The sequence below is a fragment of the Diuraphis noxia genome, unplaced genomic scaffold (genome assembly GCF_037042655.1).
Source record: "Diuraphis noxia isolate RWA-SAM2 unplaced genomic scaffold, SU_Dnox_SAM2 contig0003, whole genome shotgun sequence".
In the NCBI taxonomy this organism is placed as follows: domain Eukaryota; kingdom Metazoa; phylum Arthropoda; class Insecta; order Hemiptera; family Aphididae; genus Diuraphis; species Diuraphis noxia.
The window spans coordinates 57,460,939-57,483,678 of NW_028301713.1; the positions used below are offsets into that span (position 1 = coordinate 57,460,939).

The 22,740-nt window shown below is 30.7% G+C and overlaps 1 protein-coding gene across 4 annotated transcripts in view; it reads right to left on the minus strand.

Annotated features, from left to right (window-relative positions):
- spen (spen family transcriptional repressor split ends) overlaps positions 1-22,740 on the minus strand; it is a 54,878-nt gene that overhangs the window by 4,437 nt on the left and 27,701 nt on the right. The window contains exons 1-10 of one of the 4 annotated variants that reach the window (XM_089224982.1): positions 21,970-21,986; positions 21,598-21,846; positions 10,201-10,389; positions 8,427-8,609; positions 8,154-8,333; positions 7,924-8,069; positions 7,630-7,855; positions 7,333-7,459; positions 6,966-7,268; positions 29-6,203 (exon numbers count right to left, since the gene is read on the minus strand). In XM_089224982.1, coding sequence (XP_089081108.1) covers positions 29-6,203; positions 6,966-7,268; positions 7,333-7,459; positions 7,630-7,855; positions 7,924-8,069; positions 8,154-8,333; positions 8,427-8,609; positions 10,201-10,389; positions 21,598-21,846; positions 21,970-21,971 — 7,780 coding nt within the window. In that variant the 5' untranslated portion in view covers positions 21,972-21,986. Of the gene's footprint in view, positions 1-28; positions 6,204-6,965; positions 7,269-7,332; positions 7,460-7,629; positions 7,856-7,923; positions 8,070-8,153; positions 8,334-8,426; positions 8,610-8,701; positions 8,728-10,200; positions 10,390-21,597; positions 21,847-21,969; positions 21,987-22,740 lie in introns of those variants that run through there. The other 3 variants (XM_015511388.2, XM_015511314.2, XM_089224983.1) reach the window with 3 other exon arrangements.

Consider the following 22,740-nt stretch of genomic DNA (forward strand, 5'->3'; position numbering starts at 1 on the left):
TTACAAAAATGAAAAATTTTAATTTTACCTCGATCAACAGTTTTTGATGTATCTTTTATGAATTCGTCATCTTTCTTAATTCTAGCTGTATCCAATTCTTTGGGTTCACAGCTGCTTTCACCAGGACTAGCAAAAACTTCAGTTTTATCTTCGATTTTTGGTGTTAACGGGGCCACAACTAAATCTTCAGGCGACTCCATTTCAACTGTTTTGGATTTATTAACTTCTATTACATCTACTTTACAATCGGACCTGTTTTCATCTTTGTCTTTTGCAATCAGAGCCTTTTTCAAAGGCATCATTATAGGTTCTTTTGTCAAATTTAATGCAGTTTCACTAGCTTTAGCTCTCATTTTTTCATTTATCTGTTCAACAATACGTTCTAGGCCTTTCGCTTTTGGATGTTTAGGCATTGATTTATCTTCAGTTTCAACAGATGCAACAACTGGGTACAAAGATTCTTCATTTTGTACAACTGAAGATAAGATTTCTTTAGGCTCTAATTTTTCATCATGAATTATTGACTTTTTTGCAAACGTTATTGTGGCAGCTTGATTTGATGGCAATTCTTCAGAAAATTTTGGTTCATCGACAACCACTTCTTGTTCTACTATTTCTTCTGTTTTAGAATCAAAGTCAGGTTTTTTAATTTCAGGTAAAACAATTGGAGGTGAAACTATACAACTTTGAACAACTTGAGTATCTTTTGTGTGTTGTAAGACAGACGTTTGACTAAATTCTGGTTTAGGTAATGATATTGGTGCACATGATATAACAGACTTTTCTTGACAAATTACAGTTGGTGTTTGAGAAGTAGAAAATTTTACAACAGAAACATGATCTTCAGTCTTATCTTCAGGTTTTGAAATGCTTTCAACAATTATCTCTGGGATTTCTGGAGATGGTATTATGGGTGGTTTTACTTCTGTTAACGGTTTAGCATAACTAATATTTAATGATCTTATACTAGTTTGTTGAATGACCATTTGGGGTAATCTAAAGTTATGACTTAAAGGTGACTGCGGTTTTGTGTCTGAAGGTTCAGGTGTCGGCAATTCTTGTTGGAGTTCAGAAAATTTAGGTTTTTCTACTACAGACTTTGGATCCTCTTCTGTTTTATCAGATTCTTTTATTTTTTCAGCACTAACGACAGTTTCTTTTTTATCTGGTTTTGCGATTTCATCATCGGTTTTAGTTAAAGTAATTGTATTTTCAGAAGAATCTGGTATGTCATTCTTACATTCATCAATTATTGAATCTGTACTATCTTCATCATCTGTATCAATTCGAAGTTCACTATCTGACATTGGAGTGTCAGGTTTGGCAGATCTATCAGAGTAGGAAGAATCACAAAAATCTTGACCAAATGCTGCTTCAAGTAATGCTGCAACAGCTCCTTCAGTTTCTTCTTGAGAAATAACCGGAGTAGATTTTTCTTCAGGGGATGCCATTTCAACAGGATTAGCTTCTTCTATTAATGGCTCAGGTGTTTCAGAAATACTTTTTACAGCAGTCTCGTCATCCATGTGAGATCCAAAACCAATAATTTCTCTCTTAATAGGTTCAAATGTATTTATGGGTCTAAATAATAGTTCTTTTTTCTCATCTACTTTTCTAAACATTACTTCAGTCTTAACTGTATCGTCATCTCCTTTAAATATAGTAATTGTCTCATCTTCGGGACCTTTAGAGTCATCAAAATCAAAAAATGAAGAAAATACATCTCTATTTGGAGTAATTGTATTAACATTATTAGCGATGAATTCTTTTGGCTTCTTCTTTGATTCAATTATACTTTGAAGATTATCCATTACTTTTATTTCTTCATAATGTTTTGGTTCTCTTGGCACTTTTCTTTCTTCGTGTGCCGTATTTACTAATCTTTCGCTTTTCACTTCTTTTGGCACTTTTCTTTCTTCATGTGTTATATTTACTACTCTGTCACTTTTAACTTCTTTAGGTACTTTTCTTTCTTCATGTGTTATATTTACTAACCTTTCACTTTTTATTTCTTTTTTATCATTTTTCATTTCTTCTTTTCGTTCGTCTATAATTTCTATTTTTCGATCCTCTTTTCTTTCATCCTTACGTTCCTCTCTACGCTGTTCTTCTTTGCGATCTTCTTTTCGCTGTTCTTCTTTACGATCTTCCCTTCTTGGTTCATCTTTTCGATCTTCTTTTTTTGGTTCATCTTTTCGATCTTCCTTTTTAGGTTCATCTTTTCGATCTTCCTTTCTTGGTTCATCTTTTCGATCTTCTCTTAGTTCTTCTTTTCTATCATCTCTACGTTCTTCTTTACGATCTAGATGACATTCCCTTCGGTCTTCCCTGCGGTCATCTCTTCGTTCTTCTTTACGGTCATCTCTCCTTTCTTCTTTACGGTCATCCCTCCTTTCTTCTTTACGGTCATCTCTCCTTTCTTCTTTACGGTCTTCCCTTCGATCTTCTTTATTTCTTTCCTTATCCTTTTTCCGTTTCTTTTTCTTTCTAGCTATTTCATCCACATTATGTGACAGTGATTTTAATACATCTTTACCAAATTCATTGAACTTTTTAATTTCTAATTTTGGTTTATTTTCTTTACGTTCATGCTCTGTATCAGAATCGGTTCCAAAAACATCAGATACACTCCATTTGTTTACAATTGACTTTTCATTATCTTCATCTGTTAATGATCCGAAAATATCTTGCATTCGTTCATTTATATTAGATTTATGACTTATTGAATGTTTTTTCTTTTTCTCTTTGATTGGCCTATGATTATTATCTAAACCATTGATATCAATTGATTTTCTTGAATATTCACTTTTTTGTTTCTTTTGTTTCTTTTTCTTTTGGTGTCCATTAAATCCTTGAATACCATCATTTTGTATTCGATCAAAAGTAAATGAACTTTTCCGAACAAAATGATCATCACTATCACTACATTCAGATTGTATTCTAGATTTAAATTTGGATAATTGCTTGAACTTTTCATTTTCTGAAGAATCTGATACAACTCTAAGATTTTTTAATCTGTCATTTTCATAAGTATCAGATCCTCTTTGAGTTTTAACCTTATTACTTTCGTAAGAATCTGACACAGTTCGTTGAACTTTTGGTCTATCATTTTCTGATGAATCAGAAACAGGTCTTTGATTTTTTCGCCGGAAATAGTCATCATCGTCATCTGAGCTGGTAATGAGTAATTTAGATGAGCGTCGTAAACCGCGATCAGAATCTGAATCCCCATCATATGATGTAGATCTCTTTTTTTCTTCTCTTTTTGCTCTACTTTGCTTTAACTGACTAAATTTTTCTTTAAGTTTTTCTTGGCGTTTTTCTTCTTCTTGTTTTTGCATATTTTTGGTAGATCTGGCTTTTACTTTATCATACATTGAAACATAAGGTTCATCTAACACAACTTCAAATATAGAATGATTTTTTCTTCTTTCTCTAGCTTCTTCGTCTTCATCATCATCTTCTGATTCTGATTCATTTGGAGTTTTAATTACTTTTCTTTCTTCTTTTTTCTTATCCAACTTCTTTTCATGATGATCTTTTTTCTGTTCTTTGTTTTTACCATCTAAAATTTTTGATATGAATGATATATGTTTCTCATTAGTTTTCTTATGATTTTTATCTTTAGAATTTTTAGTATCTATTTTTGATCTTTTAGAATCATCAAGATTTTCTGAGCTATCACTCATTCTCCTTTTAGATGAACGCCCTGTAGAACTATTACTACTAATGCTGTTTCTATCCACTCGTTTGTCTTTTTTAGGATCTTTATCATCATTAAACTTTGCATCAAAATCAGGAGTGACTGTTTGATGTAATTTTTCTTCTTCTTTGCATTTATAATGTTCTTTTGATCTTTTACTACTGTTTTCGTGTTTATGCTTATTATTTTCATCTAAACTCTTTTTTCTTTCTTTGTGTTTAGGTTGATCCTTATCACGTTTGTCTTTCTTTTTCTCTTTTATTTTATCAACATCGTCCTTTTTATCAGTTTCTTTAACAAAATCTTTTTTCTTATCTTCTTTTTTAGTTTCTGATTTTTTGTCAAACTTGAGTACATCTTTTTTCTTTTCAACATCTTTTGTTTTACTGTTCATCAAAAGCTCTTCTTTTTTCTTGTTATTTATTCGGTTAATTTCAAACATATTAAACTCAAGTTCTTTACTTTTGCTGCTTTCACATTCTTTAGATTTAGAAACCAAGGCCTTTTTAGGTTCATGGTCTTTCTTGTCTTTGATTTTAGTGTGTTCAAAATCAATAGATTTCTTCCTTTCGTGTTCTTTCTTTTTTATTGATTCAATGTTAACTTCCTTCTTTTTTTCAGTATCTGAAAGCTTACTAACGGATTCATTCGAATTTGTTCTTTCAACTTTATTTCTAGTTTCTTCTGTTTCAGTCTTCCTATGCAAATTTTCAATAGAAGATAGTAGAATATTAGCGATAGTATTCTCATTGGTAATGAAGTCTATCTTATCTTCATCAATATTATTTATTGTTGGAGGTGGTTCAGGAGGTTTGATTTCTTCAGTTACTTGTTTTATTTCAACACGTTCTTCTCGTTTTGGGATTTCTTCAACTTTTTTATGTTCAGGAAGTTTTTTATGCTCAGTAAGTTTTTTAAGATCGTCAATATTTTTTTGTTTTTCTTGAACACTGACAAAGTATGGACTAGGATGAACTATGGTATCATTAGAACATTTTCGTTTTACAACAAATCCGTCTAAGAGTTTTTGTTTATTAATTTGTTCAATTTTTAACTTTTCTTCTTCTTCTTTTCTGAAGTCACTAAATCTTCGACGATCAAATGTATCAACTAACCTATAGGTTGGCTCATTATCTTTTCGGTCAAATGTATGCAACCAATTTTTGGTATACTCATCCCGAATTTTACTTCTATAAAATGCTTCAGGACCATCTTTTATTTCTGCATCTTTATGTATAGGATGTCGAGGATCCTTAGTATTAAGTATATCAGGAACATACCTATTATCGTTTATAGTACAGATATTTTGTTTTGTCAAAAACGATCCTCTTGAATCAGCTGATAATCTAGGATCAGCAACAGATAATCTCGGGTCAATTAATAACCTGGGATCAGTAGGTGGCAATCGAGGGTCTGATGGCGAAGTCCTGGAACTTTGTGTAATTATTATAGCCTGAGGATGACTTGGAAAAGAATATTGTGTTTTAACAGCTGCCGGAGAAGAAGCTGGGGGAGATTTAGATGAACCACTACTTGATGGCGTTAGTGGTGAAAATGAACCTAATTGTTGATGTCTGAAGTTTTGTAAATTAGGGCTTGTTCGAGATGGTACAAATTCTTTAGGTATATATTTATCAGAAAAATTTTCAAGTCTTTTAGTATCTTCATCAAAAACACTTGGTTTTGCAAGTACTGATTTAACAATATCTGAAGGTTCTAGTTTATCAACAGTATCTAACAACCTGTATCTTGAACGTAGACGAACTGAAGTATCAAGTTTTAGTACACTTGTTCTAGAGCCACTCCATTGTTCATATTTTTCATCAAGGCTTCTTAATCTCTCTTCAAGACCTGGTGCACCAGGATCGGAAGCTTGAGAATCATCAGAGTTTGATGATTGAGGTCTCCTAGGGGAGCTTAGAGGTGGGCTGAGCAGGGGATTAGAGACGTGCACAGCAAATCTGGGCAACGGCAACGAGATCGGTACATGAGATCTAGGAACTTGAGTCGGAGGTGTGAGACTCTCTGGGGGACGTTCATTACATAAAGGAGTGCCCGAGCGGCTTTTAACTTGCTGAGCTTTAGACGAATCATTCAGAAGTTCATCGCCAGAACTGTTGCAGTCCTCAAGCTGTTCCAGGAGAGAGACACGTTCCTTTTGCAAGTTATGCATATCTTGAGGGTTAGGAACAGAAATTGAACTACAACGTGGTTCATCAGGATTCCTTGGGTAACTTTTGTCACCAGCGGCACTACTACAAGAAGATGATGGAGTTTCAAAGCCTCGAATAGCAACACCATTGGTACTGCTAGGTGATAATTGTGCAGTACTATCGTGTTGTTGGCTGGTGGTAAACCTAGGACTAGATTCACTAGATGTCTTATCTAAGTGTTCATAGAATCCTTGTTGACACTCTCTTGATGCAAAATCAACTTGAAGTTTTCGACCTTTCATAATGGAACCACGCATTTGAGTAACAGCTAACTGTGCATGTGCAATCTAAAAATATTTAATAGATATTAGTTACTAATATTTTATGTTTGACACTTAATAAAGTAATAACATTTGTTTGAAGACAATTTAATTAATTGAAAATTTACATTTTTACTCTTTAAAAGAATACAATTTTGATAATTGTTTATTAAAATTACTCAAATCAGAAATAATTTATAATAATTTAACATAAAATATAAATAGTTTTTTTTATACCAGGATTGAAATATTTGAAAATTAAGGGGTGTAGCTAATAATTGAGTTTCAGAAATATTAGATACAAACAAGTTTTTTAAGCACATAGTCAGAGATTCCATCTAACAATGAATAAGAAAAAAATACTATATTATAAAATCCAAAATTTATCTTTATTTAAAAATGTTTTATATAAGTTTAATCACAAATTTTAAGTTCTATACATAATAATTTTCAATTTTTTCATTTTATTTCATTTAAAAAATTAAAACTTTTATAATTTTTAAAAATGTTATTGATAAAAATTAAATTATAAATGTATAATTAAATATGGAAAAATACTTTAACAAACTACCAAAGAACTGAATATCATATTATATGTATTAAAATTGTTCAAACAATGATTGTTATTTTCAAGATCAGTGAATAATCTAATACACATACTTAGCCTCCTAGTCTACTCTAGTCTACTATTATTTGAATGATAGAAAAGCCGAATACTAAATTTAGATTAAATCAAGTTTTTATTATTAATGAAAAATGTAAAAAAAATAATATCATAATAAAATTTACCTGTTGAAAAAACACCAAAGCATGTTCCCTTGTTCGGTCAATTACACAGTGAGTAACACTGCCAAACTGATTAAAATGAGAAGCCAAATATTTTTCACTGACAGATTCAGCAACACCGTCAATCCAAACACATGTAGTCGCTAGTGATTTTCCAAAACCTAAATTTATACGACTTCCTGCCAGAAATTCACCATCCATTGTACGCATAGCTTTTACAACACTGGATATATCAATGTACTGAACAAATGCATATGTGCCTGTTGTACTTCCATTGATGTTATTCCCCTTTTTAATATCAATTTCCTGCAATATTATTGTATTAAAAATTGTTCACTTATATTATTAAAAAATATATATATTCTCTTACAATAATTTCTCCAAATGTTTCAAAATTTTTCCTTAAATCAGCAGCTATTGTATTGCTGTTTAAGTTACCGATGAAGAGAGTTCTAGTTGCTTTTGAATGAAACTCATCCACATCTGTTTCGATCGGCCTTAAGTAAAATATTTAAAAATCAATTAATTTTACAGTAAGAATGTTATTTAAATATCATAGCCATTTTTTAATAAATATATTAATAGAATTAACCATAAAATCAAGCATTATAAACTAATGTCTAAAACAGAAATGAATAAGATATTATATTATAAATAAATACACTACCTGCTTTCATTGTCGTCCACATCTTTGTGTCCTTGGTATGAAGAAACTTCAATTTTAGAACCAAAAAATGACTTGTCGTGAGACACTTGCAAAGCTTTATCAACATCTTCAGTCTTTTTAAAGAACACCAAGGCGTACCTTTCGCACCCTTGGCCCACCACTTTAACACACGTCACTTTGCCGTGTCGTTTGTATTCATGATACAGACCATCTTTAAGACTGGTATCTACATAATTTTTTTAATTTTTATTACATTATGAACAAATTAATGTAATTAACTAATTATTAACTTACCACTAGATCTCAAAGGTAGATTTTTTATACAGATTGCATTATGCCTCTGTTGTTCAAGTGAAAGAGATGTTTGACTTTCTAAGTTTGGTGACTGTGCGCAAATGGTGTGGGACGGAACAGTACTGCTCTTCGAGCTACCATGAAGGCTAAAAAAAAATAATAATAATAAATGTAGGTAAAATATCAGTAAAAAATATATTGCATAGTTAAAATATAATAATCATTAATACCTATGATTTGAAGAAGACTTGTCGGATAACGCGGGACCTGGACTAGGGCTCCGTGGTAGCTGTGGAGTAGGGCTAGGTGATGAAGATGAACTACACGAACTACTTGCTCCTGAATGACTTGCAGCAGAACTGGAGCTCGAGGGTGAACCAGAACGATCCTCACTACAACCCCTAGACTCACTATTTAATTAATAATATAAATATTAGAAACAAAAATATATTTATTAAAAATATATCATAATAATTTAAAATAAATAATAATATTGAACATACCTAGGAGGTTTTAGGAGTTGTTTATTCCGGACGATTATTAAAGGTGTTTCCACCCGTCTATCTTCCGGGTATGTTAAGTCCGGTGAACTACAACTACTTAGGTGGTGATTGAACCTTGCAGGGTTGTTGGCTTCATAAGCCCAGCTACCTACTCGATGGTGACCTCTGCTAGAAGTAACAACGCTATAAAACAAACGAAAATATATTATCTTTCACCATTACAATATAGACCTGTTGCTAATGTTGCTATTTCACTATAAAAAAAATCTACCCACGAAACATGCATGGTTCACAGTTTTTATTGTGTATCATATTCACACGTTTATAAATCGTTTACAACCACATATATGTTGTATGCTTAAATAATAACAAAATGGAAATATTAAATAGGTGCACATACGATCACGAAATAATTTAAATATTTATAAATGTTTAAAATAGACGAATTTGAATGAAAATATCGGACTAATAGTCGAGAGTCGTTGCACGCACACACGACAACAGCGTTCAAAGAACCCCAGGGAACTGTTGGAATACTAATGGGGTTGCAAGAGCCAGGACTTTGCGCCCTTCCACCCCCACGCCCACTGTGCTCTATCGCTCGTGTCGTAAACACTAACAAATCAATACTGCTACACTACAGTGACAGTCGGCCGTCCATAAACGCTAGGAAAAATTGGATATCCACCATAATTATTGCATACGAAAATGACACTTGCATACTATTTCGATTATTGTTTATTATTTTAATATAGTTAAAAACGATAATATTTATATTAAACATTTATATATATTTATTTATTTAAGCATGCAATAAAAAATATTAGTTTTACTGAAAAATAAATGTAGTTTAATATAATATTTTTGTATTGTTATTTATACTGGTTGAAATCATTATGTTGTAAAATCGATACTAGAAATGATTCAACAAAATGTTCAAATAGTATAATATACAGCTTAACACAAAAAAAACTATCAGTAATTATTATCAAGCAATCATTTAAATAATTATAATTTAAGAACAATGTTACAGTATAAACACTAAAATAATACGAGTTAATGCAATCTGCATTTAAACCTAATTCATAACTTAAGTATCTATTTTCAAATAACATAATTTATAAAAATACTAATTTATCTAAATTGTACTGATTTAACGAAACCAACTCTCAACCTGGCATCTAAACGAGAATTTACAACAACTATAATATTAATAAATCACATACAATTTTATTTATATAATGAAGACACAATTAATTTAAAAAACAAAATAGCCACTCTTTAGGTTAGCAATATACGACACACGCTATGCTCGTATACTCGTGGTTCATAATTTATATAAATTAGGTGTTCCTTAATATTTACAAACTATACAAATATCCATGATTTATCCTTTGATAATATTTAATAATTTTCATATTGTAGTTATAAAATATTCTTTTTTCTATTTAGAATTTTACTCCATAAATATTTCATATTTGGTAAACCCTCAAACATAGCACAATAGACCGAAAACTATTTTCAAAATAAAGTCTTACTTTAAGAGGGCATGATGCCCACGTATGTTGTCTTGGCTTATACGTTAGGTATAATAGTGTTACCTTTTGTTAAACGCGGAATTGCAATATTTTTAATCAAAAACGTCCAAATATAATAACGAAAACATAGTCGAGATAACTCTCTTGTAAAAATTTAACACCTCACTATTAAGTCATATAACTAAAACTCGAGTACTCCTCTCTTCCCGAAGCTGATACACGAAAATGATAATTACCTTTCGTGTGGGTACGCCCTGAAAACGGTCCTCTCACGAGGTCGAGTTCGAAGCGGGTCTGGCGATCCTTGAATCGGCGATACAACGTGGTAGCCGGAGGCGGTCGGTCGTCCGCGGTAGCTAGCCTCTCGTTCACGATCGTAAAAATGACTAGAACGTTCAAAGCTGCTGAGTTCCTCTAAAGGAGACCTGTGAACAAAAAAGATAGAAGAACTCAAGTTATATGTACACCAGATACAACGGTTTTGACAAATATACAAATTTATTTTTTAAGGCAGTGAAAGTACCACTAGATAACTTTTGCATTTGGTAGGCTTGTTTAAGGATATTATTACCATGATAGGTAATAGGGATCAGTGGACGTTAATAAAATTTAAAAACATAATTGCACAAAAAGACGACCCTAGCTATATGTTTAGTCAGATGCTCTCTGATTTATCTCAGACACAACTATACTAATAAAGTAATATACTTAAAAAAAGATAGATTAAATCACAAAGCTGTGATATTATTATTTATTCTGTACACATAATGACCTAACCTAACGATTTACAAATAACGAATAGGTATATTATAATTTTTAAGTTATAACGCAGACAAATAGCACAGTAAGAAATTTAACTGCATGAATGCATGATTAAATGCAAGGTCAAGTTCATGTATCCTTTAAACTAATATAGAATGACACTACATTGTGATTTTTTAAAACTTCAAAACAAATTCATAACAGCTAATCGAAACACACGTATGATTACATTAAAGATATACGAATTAAAACTATTTAATAAAAATAAAACAATCTTTATTCATAAAATATATTAGGTATATGATAACAGAATTTAATATAAATAATTCTTAAAAATGTTCGTATTGATATAGATCATAGGGCGGAGCAATGGGCGTGGTTATCAGCTGCTGCACGCCCTAATCATTGATAAAAGGGCCGCTTTCAATTAGTTTTAAGGGCCACCGCTCATCAAATTAAAGCATTCTTGGGTAATTCGACAGTTTTTAGTAATTAATAGGAAGTATAAATAATATTATAACATACATAATATCACGAATATAAATGAATATAAGAAATAATACAATAGAATAGAATATTATCAGCGAAAAGGAGTTTGGAATTTGGATATCAAAAAAACATTAACATGAATTAGTTTAATGTAAATACAAGTTGTATCAAATTGTTTGATAAATGATTAAATGATACAACCAATACAAAACTAAAATATGGGAAAATAAAAACAGCCGGTGGTTAGCTAATTCAACAATACTTTATAGTTTTTACTATATTAGGTACCATAAATTACTTAATAATATATTATTATCTATGTAGATAGTGTTATTGAATACATAATATATCTATAAATCAAACCAGCACAAAAGTTATTTTTTAACATTGTAATTTTAAATATTGTTTCACATGATAATTCCATAAATTTAAGTCGATTAATAAATGAAAAAATATATAAAAAATTATAAAATAAATTAAGTGTTACAAAAATAATAGTATTTTGAAAAAATTCTCAAATCCGGGGTTGAAACAAGCAAGAAAGTTGTTTAACAACAATTTGTTTAAAAAATAAACATGAATTCAATCTATTTTCCTCTACAAATACGTAAATTTTCTAATAATTCTATCATATTTTCTAATATAAACTATAAATAGTCTATTACACCTACAGAACCCAGTATAAAGATTTTCCGTGTATAAATGCGTAGGATAGAAACAACACAAGGCGGTAAATCATCTTAATATAATTAAGTAGGGCTACGAATTTGTTATAATTAATTGAAAATAAATTTCACATATTTTTTTTAAATTTCAGTAGGTACCTGGCAAACTGTTTTTTCTTTATTATTTTTAACCACCTAAATAAATAAATAAAAATTATATGCTTTTAAACTTCACATAGACAAACATCTTTCTTTCCAGTAAAACAATACATTTTTAAATTTTGAGTTTTCATTCAATTTTTAAAAACGCTAAATACCCATAGTTATAATGTTAATATGTGATAAACATTAGTTATTTTGGATTTAATATCGATTTTCCAAGGTTTTATAGGTATTGAATTCACAAAAATCATGTTTCTAACTTGTATTTTCAATTTGAATGACAAGTGTTTTTCACATTTTCGTTTTCATAAATAATAGTGGGGTCATTTTTTGTTAATAATATATTAAGTTAGGAGTAGAAACAAAATGTGAACATTTTTAATATTTAAGGTAGCGTGAAGAAAAGTGGATGAGGACAAAATCTTACATGTTTAAAGGCCGATTAAGATTCTGCATACTCTGAACACAACTTTTATCTTTATGATACAGATCATAATTAACAAAAATAAATGAAACCGAATATTAAATAAAAGTATGGCACTTCAAAATACTAAATATCTAGGTGTCATATCATTATATTTACCTCCCAACTGAAAATAATAATGAATGGTTATTATTATACAAATCGCATCAACTGCAGAAACATTATCACGAACAATTTTAAGTCACTTGGTTGGGTAGTACTACTGGTGAGTGGTGGTACTACTACCTTCCATCTCTGTAATTTCCCAATATTTAAAAACTTATTAAAAAAATTACTATTATACAAACATTAATGTATATATACTGTATTTATTATTGCTTAATAATAATAAAAAATTACCAGGTTTAAGAGAGGAATTAACGAGTAACTACGACGTTGGAAACGGAATACAACATCATGACACGAATTGTCGTTGAGGAAACATTATAACATTAAGGACGAGGATAGCAAATTACTGGTGTTCTCTTACAATAAATAATATGTAATGGAGGTAAATTAAAAGTTTAAATATAATTATAAATGACAGCAAAAAATAATCCACAACAAACGTGAGCGGCCATAATGCACAACCTCGATTTGTATGATACATCAATAAGGAATCCGTCGATGTCTGTTGTGTCTCCGGTGTATCATGCACCCAAAGCACGTTATTGTGTTCAAGTAATTCGAGATAATCTAACATTATTTCAATACAATAAGGGGCAGGGCCAAAGAAAGACAATAATATGACATCGGTAAAATAATAATATCATCATAGTGTAGTGATATTTATTAAAAATCAGTAACCAAAACAAGTTGTGCGGGCAATCATACGGGGCCAAGCCAAGCTCATTTGATGCTTATACACCGAAACGGCAGGGCGTCTAATGTCTACCATAGAAATCATACGTCATGTCCGAGATGAGAGAAAAATTAAAAATATTATACAATTTGTGAAAAATACTTAATGTCTGCATAATAAATGGATAAGATTTTCTGTCTACATAAAAGAGTGGGTGTAATACTATAGGTTTAATAATATAATACACTGAGTAATGTAGGCATACGGGCTTGGTAAACTTTAAATTCAACAGTCACAAGACGAACAAAGAAAAAAAGGATTTTTTGGCGGAAAAAATAATGTTGACACATTATTTGTTCAAACCTAATGACAACTTCTAGTTTGCACAATATGCGTGCACCGTGCACACCCATTCAAAACGTATAGTTAAGACTCGAAATCATAATATTATAATTTATAGTAATAAACTAATAAGATTTAAATTGTAATTTATTAGTTAATTCAGGATCTAATGGTCGTATGAATGCAAATTAACGTGTATTCGATATAATTGTTGCATTAATTAGGTACATAATTGATAGGTATATCAAAATAAAAAACTTTGTTTTAACGATTAAAATAATAATTAATTTTTAAATCACATATACTTTTAACATTATTAGTTATCTATTCTAAACATACATTATTATTTTATAATATTATGTACTATTGAGCAGTAAGTTTATAAAATATATAAAATGCTTATAAAATTTTACATTATCATTAAGAATAAATTATAAAACTCAACGATATCAATATATTATGTAACTTATTCTATTAGTAGTACTTAAATTAGATTGATAATTTATGAAAATATTATGTATAAATAACATTAGTAATTCTAAATTTTAAATGATTAATTATCATATCAGAAAACCCAAACACGTATTATTCTATACATATTAATATTTATTATTATAATTATGGTTAATTTTGTAAATATTTTCAAAGTAAAAAATGGAGTATCAATATACTAAGTAAAAATTAATTTGGGTAGAATTAATTTTAGCTTATATTTAATTTATAAAATCTCAATATTATTAATTAATTAATTTGATATAACTACTTAATTGGTTCTTATACACTAATACGTTTATGATACTTTAATATTAATTAAACATTTTAATATTGTAGTATATTATTGTACTATAATCTTGTAATTTAATGGGGATAAAGTTAATTTTCTTATCCTAACTATTTCAACCAAGGATAAAAATGATTTTAATACACGAGTCTTAGTTGCCTAATTTTAGTATAAAATAGATAATTTTATATCTCATTTACGAACCAAATAGATTACGTTACAAATATCTATAGCACATTTCTTACAATTTACATACGTCATATATTGTACATAAATTAAAAATTAAATGTGAAATATTTAAGATAACCTTTAAGAAAATAACGATTGATAAATATGTATATGGATTCAATCATACCAAGATCCTCCTTTATTAAGTATTATGTATTATATAGGTAGCAACTACATATTATTTAGCAGTCATAAATTTCATAATTATATCATTAATAACTTGGAGATAAAAATCGTGTAGTTCTACATTACAAATAACAATTCTAATTTGGTATCGTACATAATAACATGTGTTTCAGGTGAATATAAACATTGACTATTTAGATCAATTGTAACAAGGTAAGCATCGTGAAATTATAATTTTTCAATTATCCAAAAGAAAATGGTTTGCCCTAATTTCAATACATATTATATAACTAGTGCCAAAAAAATATTAGCAATACGAGTGTCATACATGAAAAAATAAGACAATTAGAAATAACAAATCTATTAATAAAAATATTTGATGTGATACCTATTATATTATTTTTTATTACTTTTTATCACATTATAAATCTATTTATTTTTTTAAAGTTATATTTTTAAATATGTAATATCTATCATAGTAATCAAAAGACCTTATTTCAAAGCTCAACAACCTAATGAAATAATATATAAAAACAATTTAATGTTATGATTACAATATTACATAATGACATTATAAAATCATAGAAATCGTTTAGAATATATAAATATTATACAATAACTTTTAACGAAAACAACACAAATAATTTTCAGAATTTTACCTCTATTAGAATAATAATTTAAATCAAACAAATTATGTATGAGTATATAACATGATAAACCTGTCGCAGACACAAATATCATCAGATGGAACGCAATTTTGGAAAACTGTTCTATAAAATTTAATTGTTACACTAGATCAAACTCTGTAATAATTTAGGTTTGGAAACGACACATAAGGTTTAATAACCAGCTTGTTTACACAATTTAAAATATAATTTATAAAGCATAATCTACTAACGAATCATGTTTTCAAGTATTAAAGCTGTGATATTTTGTTTAGTAACAAAAACAATGCAATTAACTGTCGAAGAGTACTATAATTTTAACAATAAACTATTACAGTGCTACTACTTCAAAAACTACAACTAGTCCTAGTAGTACTACTACCACAACGACAATACCATTCTAGACAATACGCAGTTTTCTTTTTACATTTATCTGTATTTTTTTTTTTTTATTTAAATTTAAATTCGACAACGACGAAACATAAGACGTTAATTAGACCGCAGTAGTTACTCGGTACTGTAACATAGAACCGCACGAACAAAGAGCGAAAAAAATATTATTATACAGGTATCGTTTATTCGGGATCCAGAGAACTCGACGTCGGCAGCACAGACAAAAGCCGTTCGCCGTCCGGAATAATAAGAATAATAAGAGCCGAATCGGTGAGGAGAGGAGACGTGTTATTTTATACATGACGACGACGTTCGTCGCAACCGCGCATTGTATTCCATTATATAAATCGGTCAAACATAGTGGGAGACGAAAAGGAGGAGACAAGTAAGGGCGAGGCGTCATCGACGAATTTCCGCGGGGGAGAAGCATCGGCGGCAGCAGTTTCGCGGGCAACGAGTAATAAAAAACATTTTTAAAAAACACACAGCCGCCGCCGACACTGATTGCGGGCAACTCCAACGAGCCGCATCGACGGGTACGGAACCAGCGTCGGCAGCTTGCCCCCGCCGACGAAGGCTCGAGAGGTGAATGAATCTGGCAACAGTGGCAACGTTTGCGTCGCGGTGTTACCGCCGCCGCCGCCCGGTCACTTCGTAGTTCGTCAGCACTCAGCGTCAGCAGTCGCCGAGCCGCCGTCGTTCCGGAGGTACGCGCTTCGTCGCGCGCCGCTGCGGCAACTGACAAGTAACTCCTCAGTAACGTTACACACAGGACGAACGAACATTAAATCGTCTTCCCGCCATTTGCTCTACGGTATCATACCACATTACTGCGCGGATGTTTTTTTTTAATAATCGTCGTCGTTGGAGTTGTTGTTCCGTTGTTCTTCTTCGCCACTCTGATTTTGTACAGTCGTCGATCTGTCGATTTTTTTCTTAATATCGGAACGTGGACGCGCGCGCGCGCCTTCATCTCGCAAAACAAGAGGTGAAAGCGCTACGCAACGGCGGCGGTGGTATTGTGGTAACGTTGTTTTGCAATAGGGAAAGCTCTCCCGCGGGTTCACTGGACTCTTGTTCGCAAAACAAATAGACTGCCGATCGTAGTTCATCGAGATTTCGTTATTGTTGTTTGTTTTCTTTTTAATTTTTAATGCGTGTGGACAAGAATATCTCGAGTGTTTAATATCATATCAAGTTTTTCCGAGATTTTCACACTAGCCACCATTGTGCACACCGGAATTATCATAATTCATAATATTTGAGTTTTATTATGAACATTGTTATTATTTTTTTGTAAATAAGTATTTTCTAAAAATAAAACTGTTGGTCGAGAAAATGTTTATTACGAGATCAGACGAGTTTACCCGAAATACGCTTACTGTTCGTTCACGTTTAACGATATATCAGTTTATGGGAAAGAGGGTTGATTCGGAGACGTTTTACCAGAAAATATCAATTGGTATTAATAGATCCCATATTTTAATGTTCACCAATCAAAACGTAAATAAGTATAGCAAAATCGATAATATCTAAATAGATAATTAAACAAAAACATATAAACTAAAGATGTTGGCATTATGTGATAAAATTATAACATGCATAATAGTAGTATGAATATACTAATAAAGTAGCCAGTAGATGGTTGTTTTAAATGGTAATAATGTAATAGGTATCTTGCTAAATTTCAAATAACTTATATTATTTTTTATTTGAGCGGCATCCATAATTTCAGAATGCACTGAACACATTTTAATATTATTAGTTAACGCAAATTAATTAAAATAATCGTGTAATATAATAATATAATGAACAAGACAAAACACAAAAAATAGCTATTATGTTATAAGAGAAAATACAATTAATTATTTTGATTCATAACCCAACATTAATAAAAGCATCTAACAGGAGTAAACTAGTAGAATAGAGAAAAAAGTAATGATTGGAAAGATGTAATGGGCATAATGGCAGCAATGGAGATTCAGAACGGATAATAAAGTTACTAAAGAAAAATAAGAAAATAAGAATTTGATAGCAAATACTACTTTTGATGAATAATACAAATATAACTATAATTCACTGACACGAAAACGCACTATCGTCTATCGCACTTGACAATGATTAATATTTATCGTATAATATTTTGTTAATCATTTTTAAATACTTGAGGTTTTAGTCAATTTCTGTACAACTGAGATGCAGTGCACCATTACGTCTAGAAGCATAATTTATTCGTATGGCATCGGCACTCTTTTAAAATTTCAATAATCGTTAAATAAAACCAATTGAAGATGGGTGATATATTGTATTAGTACTTTATAGTTAGATATTTTAATACCAATGATTGTTTATCATGAATAAATTAGCAAGAAAATTATTGTTTTTACATCATGGATATAAATATAAAAACAATTTAAATTTTTTCATGATTGAACATCTTATAAATTGATAGTTTTTGAAACGTATACATTATTATGAAAAATAATTATGTTAAAATATTATACCTCGTTAAATAAAATTCTAATTATATCTAAATGGATTTATTAAAACAATAGTACGTTGATAATATTTTGTGTAATATTGAGAATGTAATAAAGTATATTATACCCAATATAATCAAACATAGTATTAATAAAGAAAAAAATATTTTACGTGAACGTCATTGGATCCATTAAAAATATTAAAGCTTGACACGAAAATAACAAGGTCATTATTATAATTTAAGCATAGCTATATCTTTTATGCATATGATAGTATCTTACTGTCTAATTAATTTATTGTAAGTACCCAACTAAAAATACAAATTTTATAATACTCACATTTTTCTATTTATTGAAATAAATTAAATGTTATCAATGAACTATAAAATATGAATAAAACAATATTTGTCAAATATAATAGAAACACCTGAAGCCAAAGCGGAATACAAAAATACAGCTACACAAGGACAAATAGTATAAACATAATAGCTAGGTATAGAAACTAAATATAATTTAATTTTAATACCTATATTGCGAATTAGTTTGGTAATCGCTAATTATACTGAGAACATGTCAACCATCTTCGCGCATTAAAATTATAATAATTAATTATTCAGTCAATAATATAATATATTACATAACTTTGAGAAAATCAATGTATTTATTTTTATTTTTAATATTGATTCAACAATTAATGGACATTATTATCACATTTAACTCAGATTTTACGTGACGAGAACCATTACATAAAGCACCCCCTTCATGTACAGAAGTTAAATATGTTTATGCATTTAAGAATATTTTGTCATAAGGAATAATATAATGAATGCCAAAAAAATAATCATATCGTAAAGTCGTTCACATAACAGATTTATAGGTATGGAATAAACAATGTTATCAAAACAAAATTTGATAATTTCCAAGATTGCAGAATATATCAATTGTTTGAAATAATTAAAATCATTTTGACTAGATCTGAATTTTAAATAACAGCCAGCAGCGACCACAACGTGTACACTTCTTAATGTATTTTATTAGATAATATACTAATCCACATATTCGTTAAAAACCCATGACCTTCAATTTCAGGTATTTAATATCATCAAGCAAATATAGTCTAAAATAATTGCATATAAAACGCAAAGATGTTACCATTGGGTAAATTTCTGAAATACATATACTGATTTATAAATACCAATTTAAAAAACCGAGTGCCAAAAATAAAAAATCATTAGGAAAACGAATTTGAAACCTTCTAGAAATAATAATAAATAGTAATAAACTAATAACTATGATGATTTAGAATACTCACGCATTGCACGTTTATGAACGAGAAAACATGTATTATTAATTATTACTATTTTATTTTTTCACTAAATTTTCGGCGCACACACAACTGAAACAACAACGACGATGAATGTGAAGCACAATATGATAATTATTAATAATAGTTTTCGTTTCCGCAAGCTCAGTGAGTAAATTGGTAAACGGGAGCTTACGATAACGTACTATAATAGAAACAACACACGCGTATTATAGTTACGGCGAGAATGGTAGTAGTTACGTCATAAACTCATAAAACTAAACATACATAATCATAATCTTATTATTAGTAATATAATAGTGACAAATGTTTTTATGCACTATCGATAATAATAATGATATTATAGTGAATTTCTTTCAAACCGACGATTGCGAATGGAGACATAATGATAATAATTATCGGGTCTATACAATTATTATAACTGTAAGGCTGACTTTACCGTCATAAATGTGTGTGTGTGTGTGCGTACTATTTATGCATTGTTTACACTTTAAACTGTTTTTATTGAATTTTATTTCATTACTAGCATATTATATCCTAAACATCTACATAAAATATATCATATTTTAAAAAGAAACAAATGATTTATGCTGTTTAAAATAATATACGTGATAAGCGCCCAATATGATGAGAAATGGGAAAACAGCCTCCGTAGATTTGCAATGGTTACAAATATACTAACATAAATTACGAATTAATGTTTTGTTTTTAAGACACGCCATAATGAAAGAACCTACTGAGCCAAATTGTACGTGGAAATGTATAGAATAAAACTTAGTAAAGGCCAGAAAAAAAATTAAGTTGTTTAAATGCAATAAAAAATAAAAATTATAATTATTTAATTTAAAGTAATAAGAAATGTGATTACTGATTATTATTATAATAGGCAATAAGGGTTGTTATTTGTTATTATAAAAAATTTTAATGCGTGTATTCATAAGATACTTCGGTACAAAGATTTAATACCTATCTTAATCTAGTATGTCAATAGACACCAACTAATCTTTTTTTGAAGGACCAAATAAGGAATCTTTTATTGGGCCATCAAAATTTCATACGATGGTAAAAACCATTAAACAAAAATAATAAACTACAACACCTGAACTTATAATATTATCGGTTTCAGCTTATTTTTTTCGACTGCAGGACAGATAAAATTTGTCCACGGTCCGCATTGGTGACCCCTGCCCTAAAGTTAAGTATTATGCAGTTAAAAATAAAAAATAAATTGTTTTACATTTTAAGATACTTATACACACTACCTAGATACATGAAATAAAATTAATTGGTCTACCTATTGTTATACCTAAATTTTTGACATATAGGTTCCTAGGTAAAATTTCAGTACAGTATTTACTATGCACATCAATTTTTTTATTTATATTATTTTTCTATTCGCCTAATTCTTCAGTTAAAATATGAATAATAGAGGCCAAAGCTAGTTTTACAACGACATTAATGGCTAATCCATAATAGTCAATCAAAATAACTTGTGTTAAAAAGCAACAAGGCGAAAACGAAGACATTTGAAGTGAGTTAATATGATTCACATAATATTATTATGTATTATTAAGAAAAACGACTCATGAAATAAATCAAAAATATGGGAAAATATAAAATATAACAAAAGAAAACATTATATATATATATAATTATAATCGATTCGATTTTAATTAGATAGGTGCCAGAGAGGTATACTGTCGGGCGGACGTCACATCTGGCGCAGTGTCAATTTTATTATACATTTACACAGCATATAAAGCTAGGCAATGTGCAAGTGTCCTCTCCAATACACGCACTCATTCACTCGCTCACTTTATCACTATAATCACCTATCTTCATCACTCGTTAGTGATGGACGAAAAATAGTTAACGATAAAATATATGATGTCATCTCGAATAAAAAATATACATCATCTAATAGACAACGGAATATAAAGACGAGACTCACCCGTGGATGTATGGCCTGGTGGGGGCCGGATACAGGTGTGGCGGCATGGTCGGGCTGGCCGACGGTATGGCGGCGGGCTCGTGGTACTCGGTGCTGAGAGACCTGTCGTCCAACTTTTGCTCGACGTTGTGAGCTTTCGAGGCGGACTTAATGTCCATGAACGACACGGTGGCGCACACGCCACTGGCACCCAAAACCACCTCTTCCTTCGATCTCGCCAGTATTTTAACGCTTTGCACGCGTCCATACCTGTGGCAAAAAACACGCGTCGATATTATTAACCATGTCCAAAACGAGCAACAAACGTCAGGACGACGACGAAGATAACACTTCTATATTATTTAATATTTGTATTGTATTTTAATTTTTTACATCGAAAATCAATAGCGGAAATGTAATTTTCTTTTTATGTATGATGAAAATACATTAAAACATTAAATGCATGATTTGTTATGACGTGGAATTACGAGCGGCGGCGAGTAGATGATGAACGGCGAATAACAACTACTACACTACTCGACTACCGGGCGGCGAACACAAGCGAGATGATGGTATTTTGCAGAGCGGAATCGGTCGGCCGGCCGGTCGGGCACGCGCAAAAACCCAGCGACACATTCACACACACAGGCGCGCGCGCGCGAGAGAGATAGAGAGAGAGAGAGAGAGCTGGACGACGACGGCGACAAGCGCGATTTAATGCACTCGACGAAACGCGCCGCCGCTCAAGTCGTGTTAGTAGTCACTCCGTCAATCAGTGTGGCGAATTTCCGGCGGAGGAGGATGTGCACGACAACGACGACAACTATACACATACACACCCCACGACAGCCTGCTCCAGGCTCTTCAAAACAATTATTATATTGATATATAAATTTCGGGTAAATATATAACTATAAGAGACACGGTGTGGTACCTACCCCGGAGGAAGTCAAAGGGGTAGCGGGAGAGAATAACCCCCCTGACCTGGAGAGAGGCTGTAGTATAAAAACCCCAAAAACACACGGTCGTCGCATCGCATCGATTTTAATCGAAATGACGCATGAGCGCGGGGCGTTTCTTATACCAAACGAGTGGAGTTTTTACTTTTTTTTATTTCCTCTTAGTTTTTCTCTCGCGAGCGACCAAAATATATTCGATTACTTA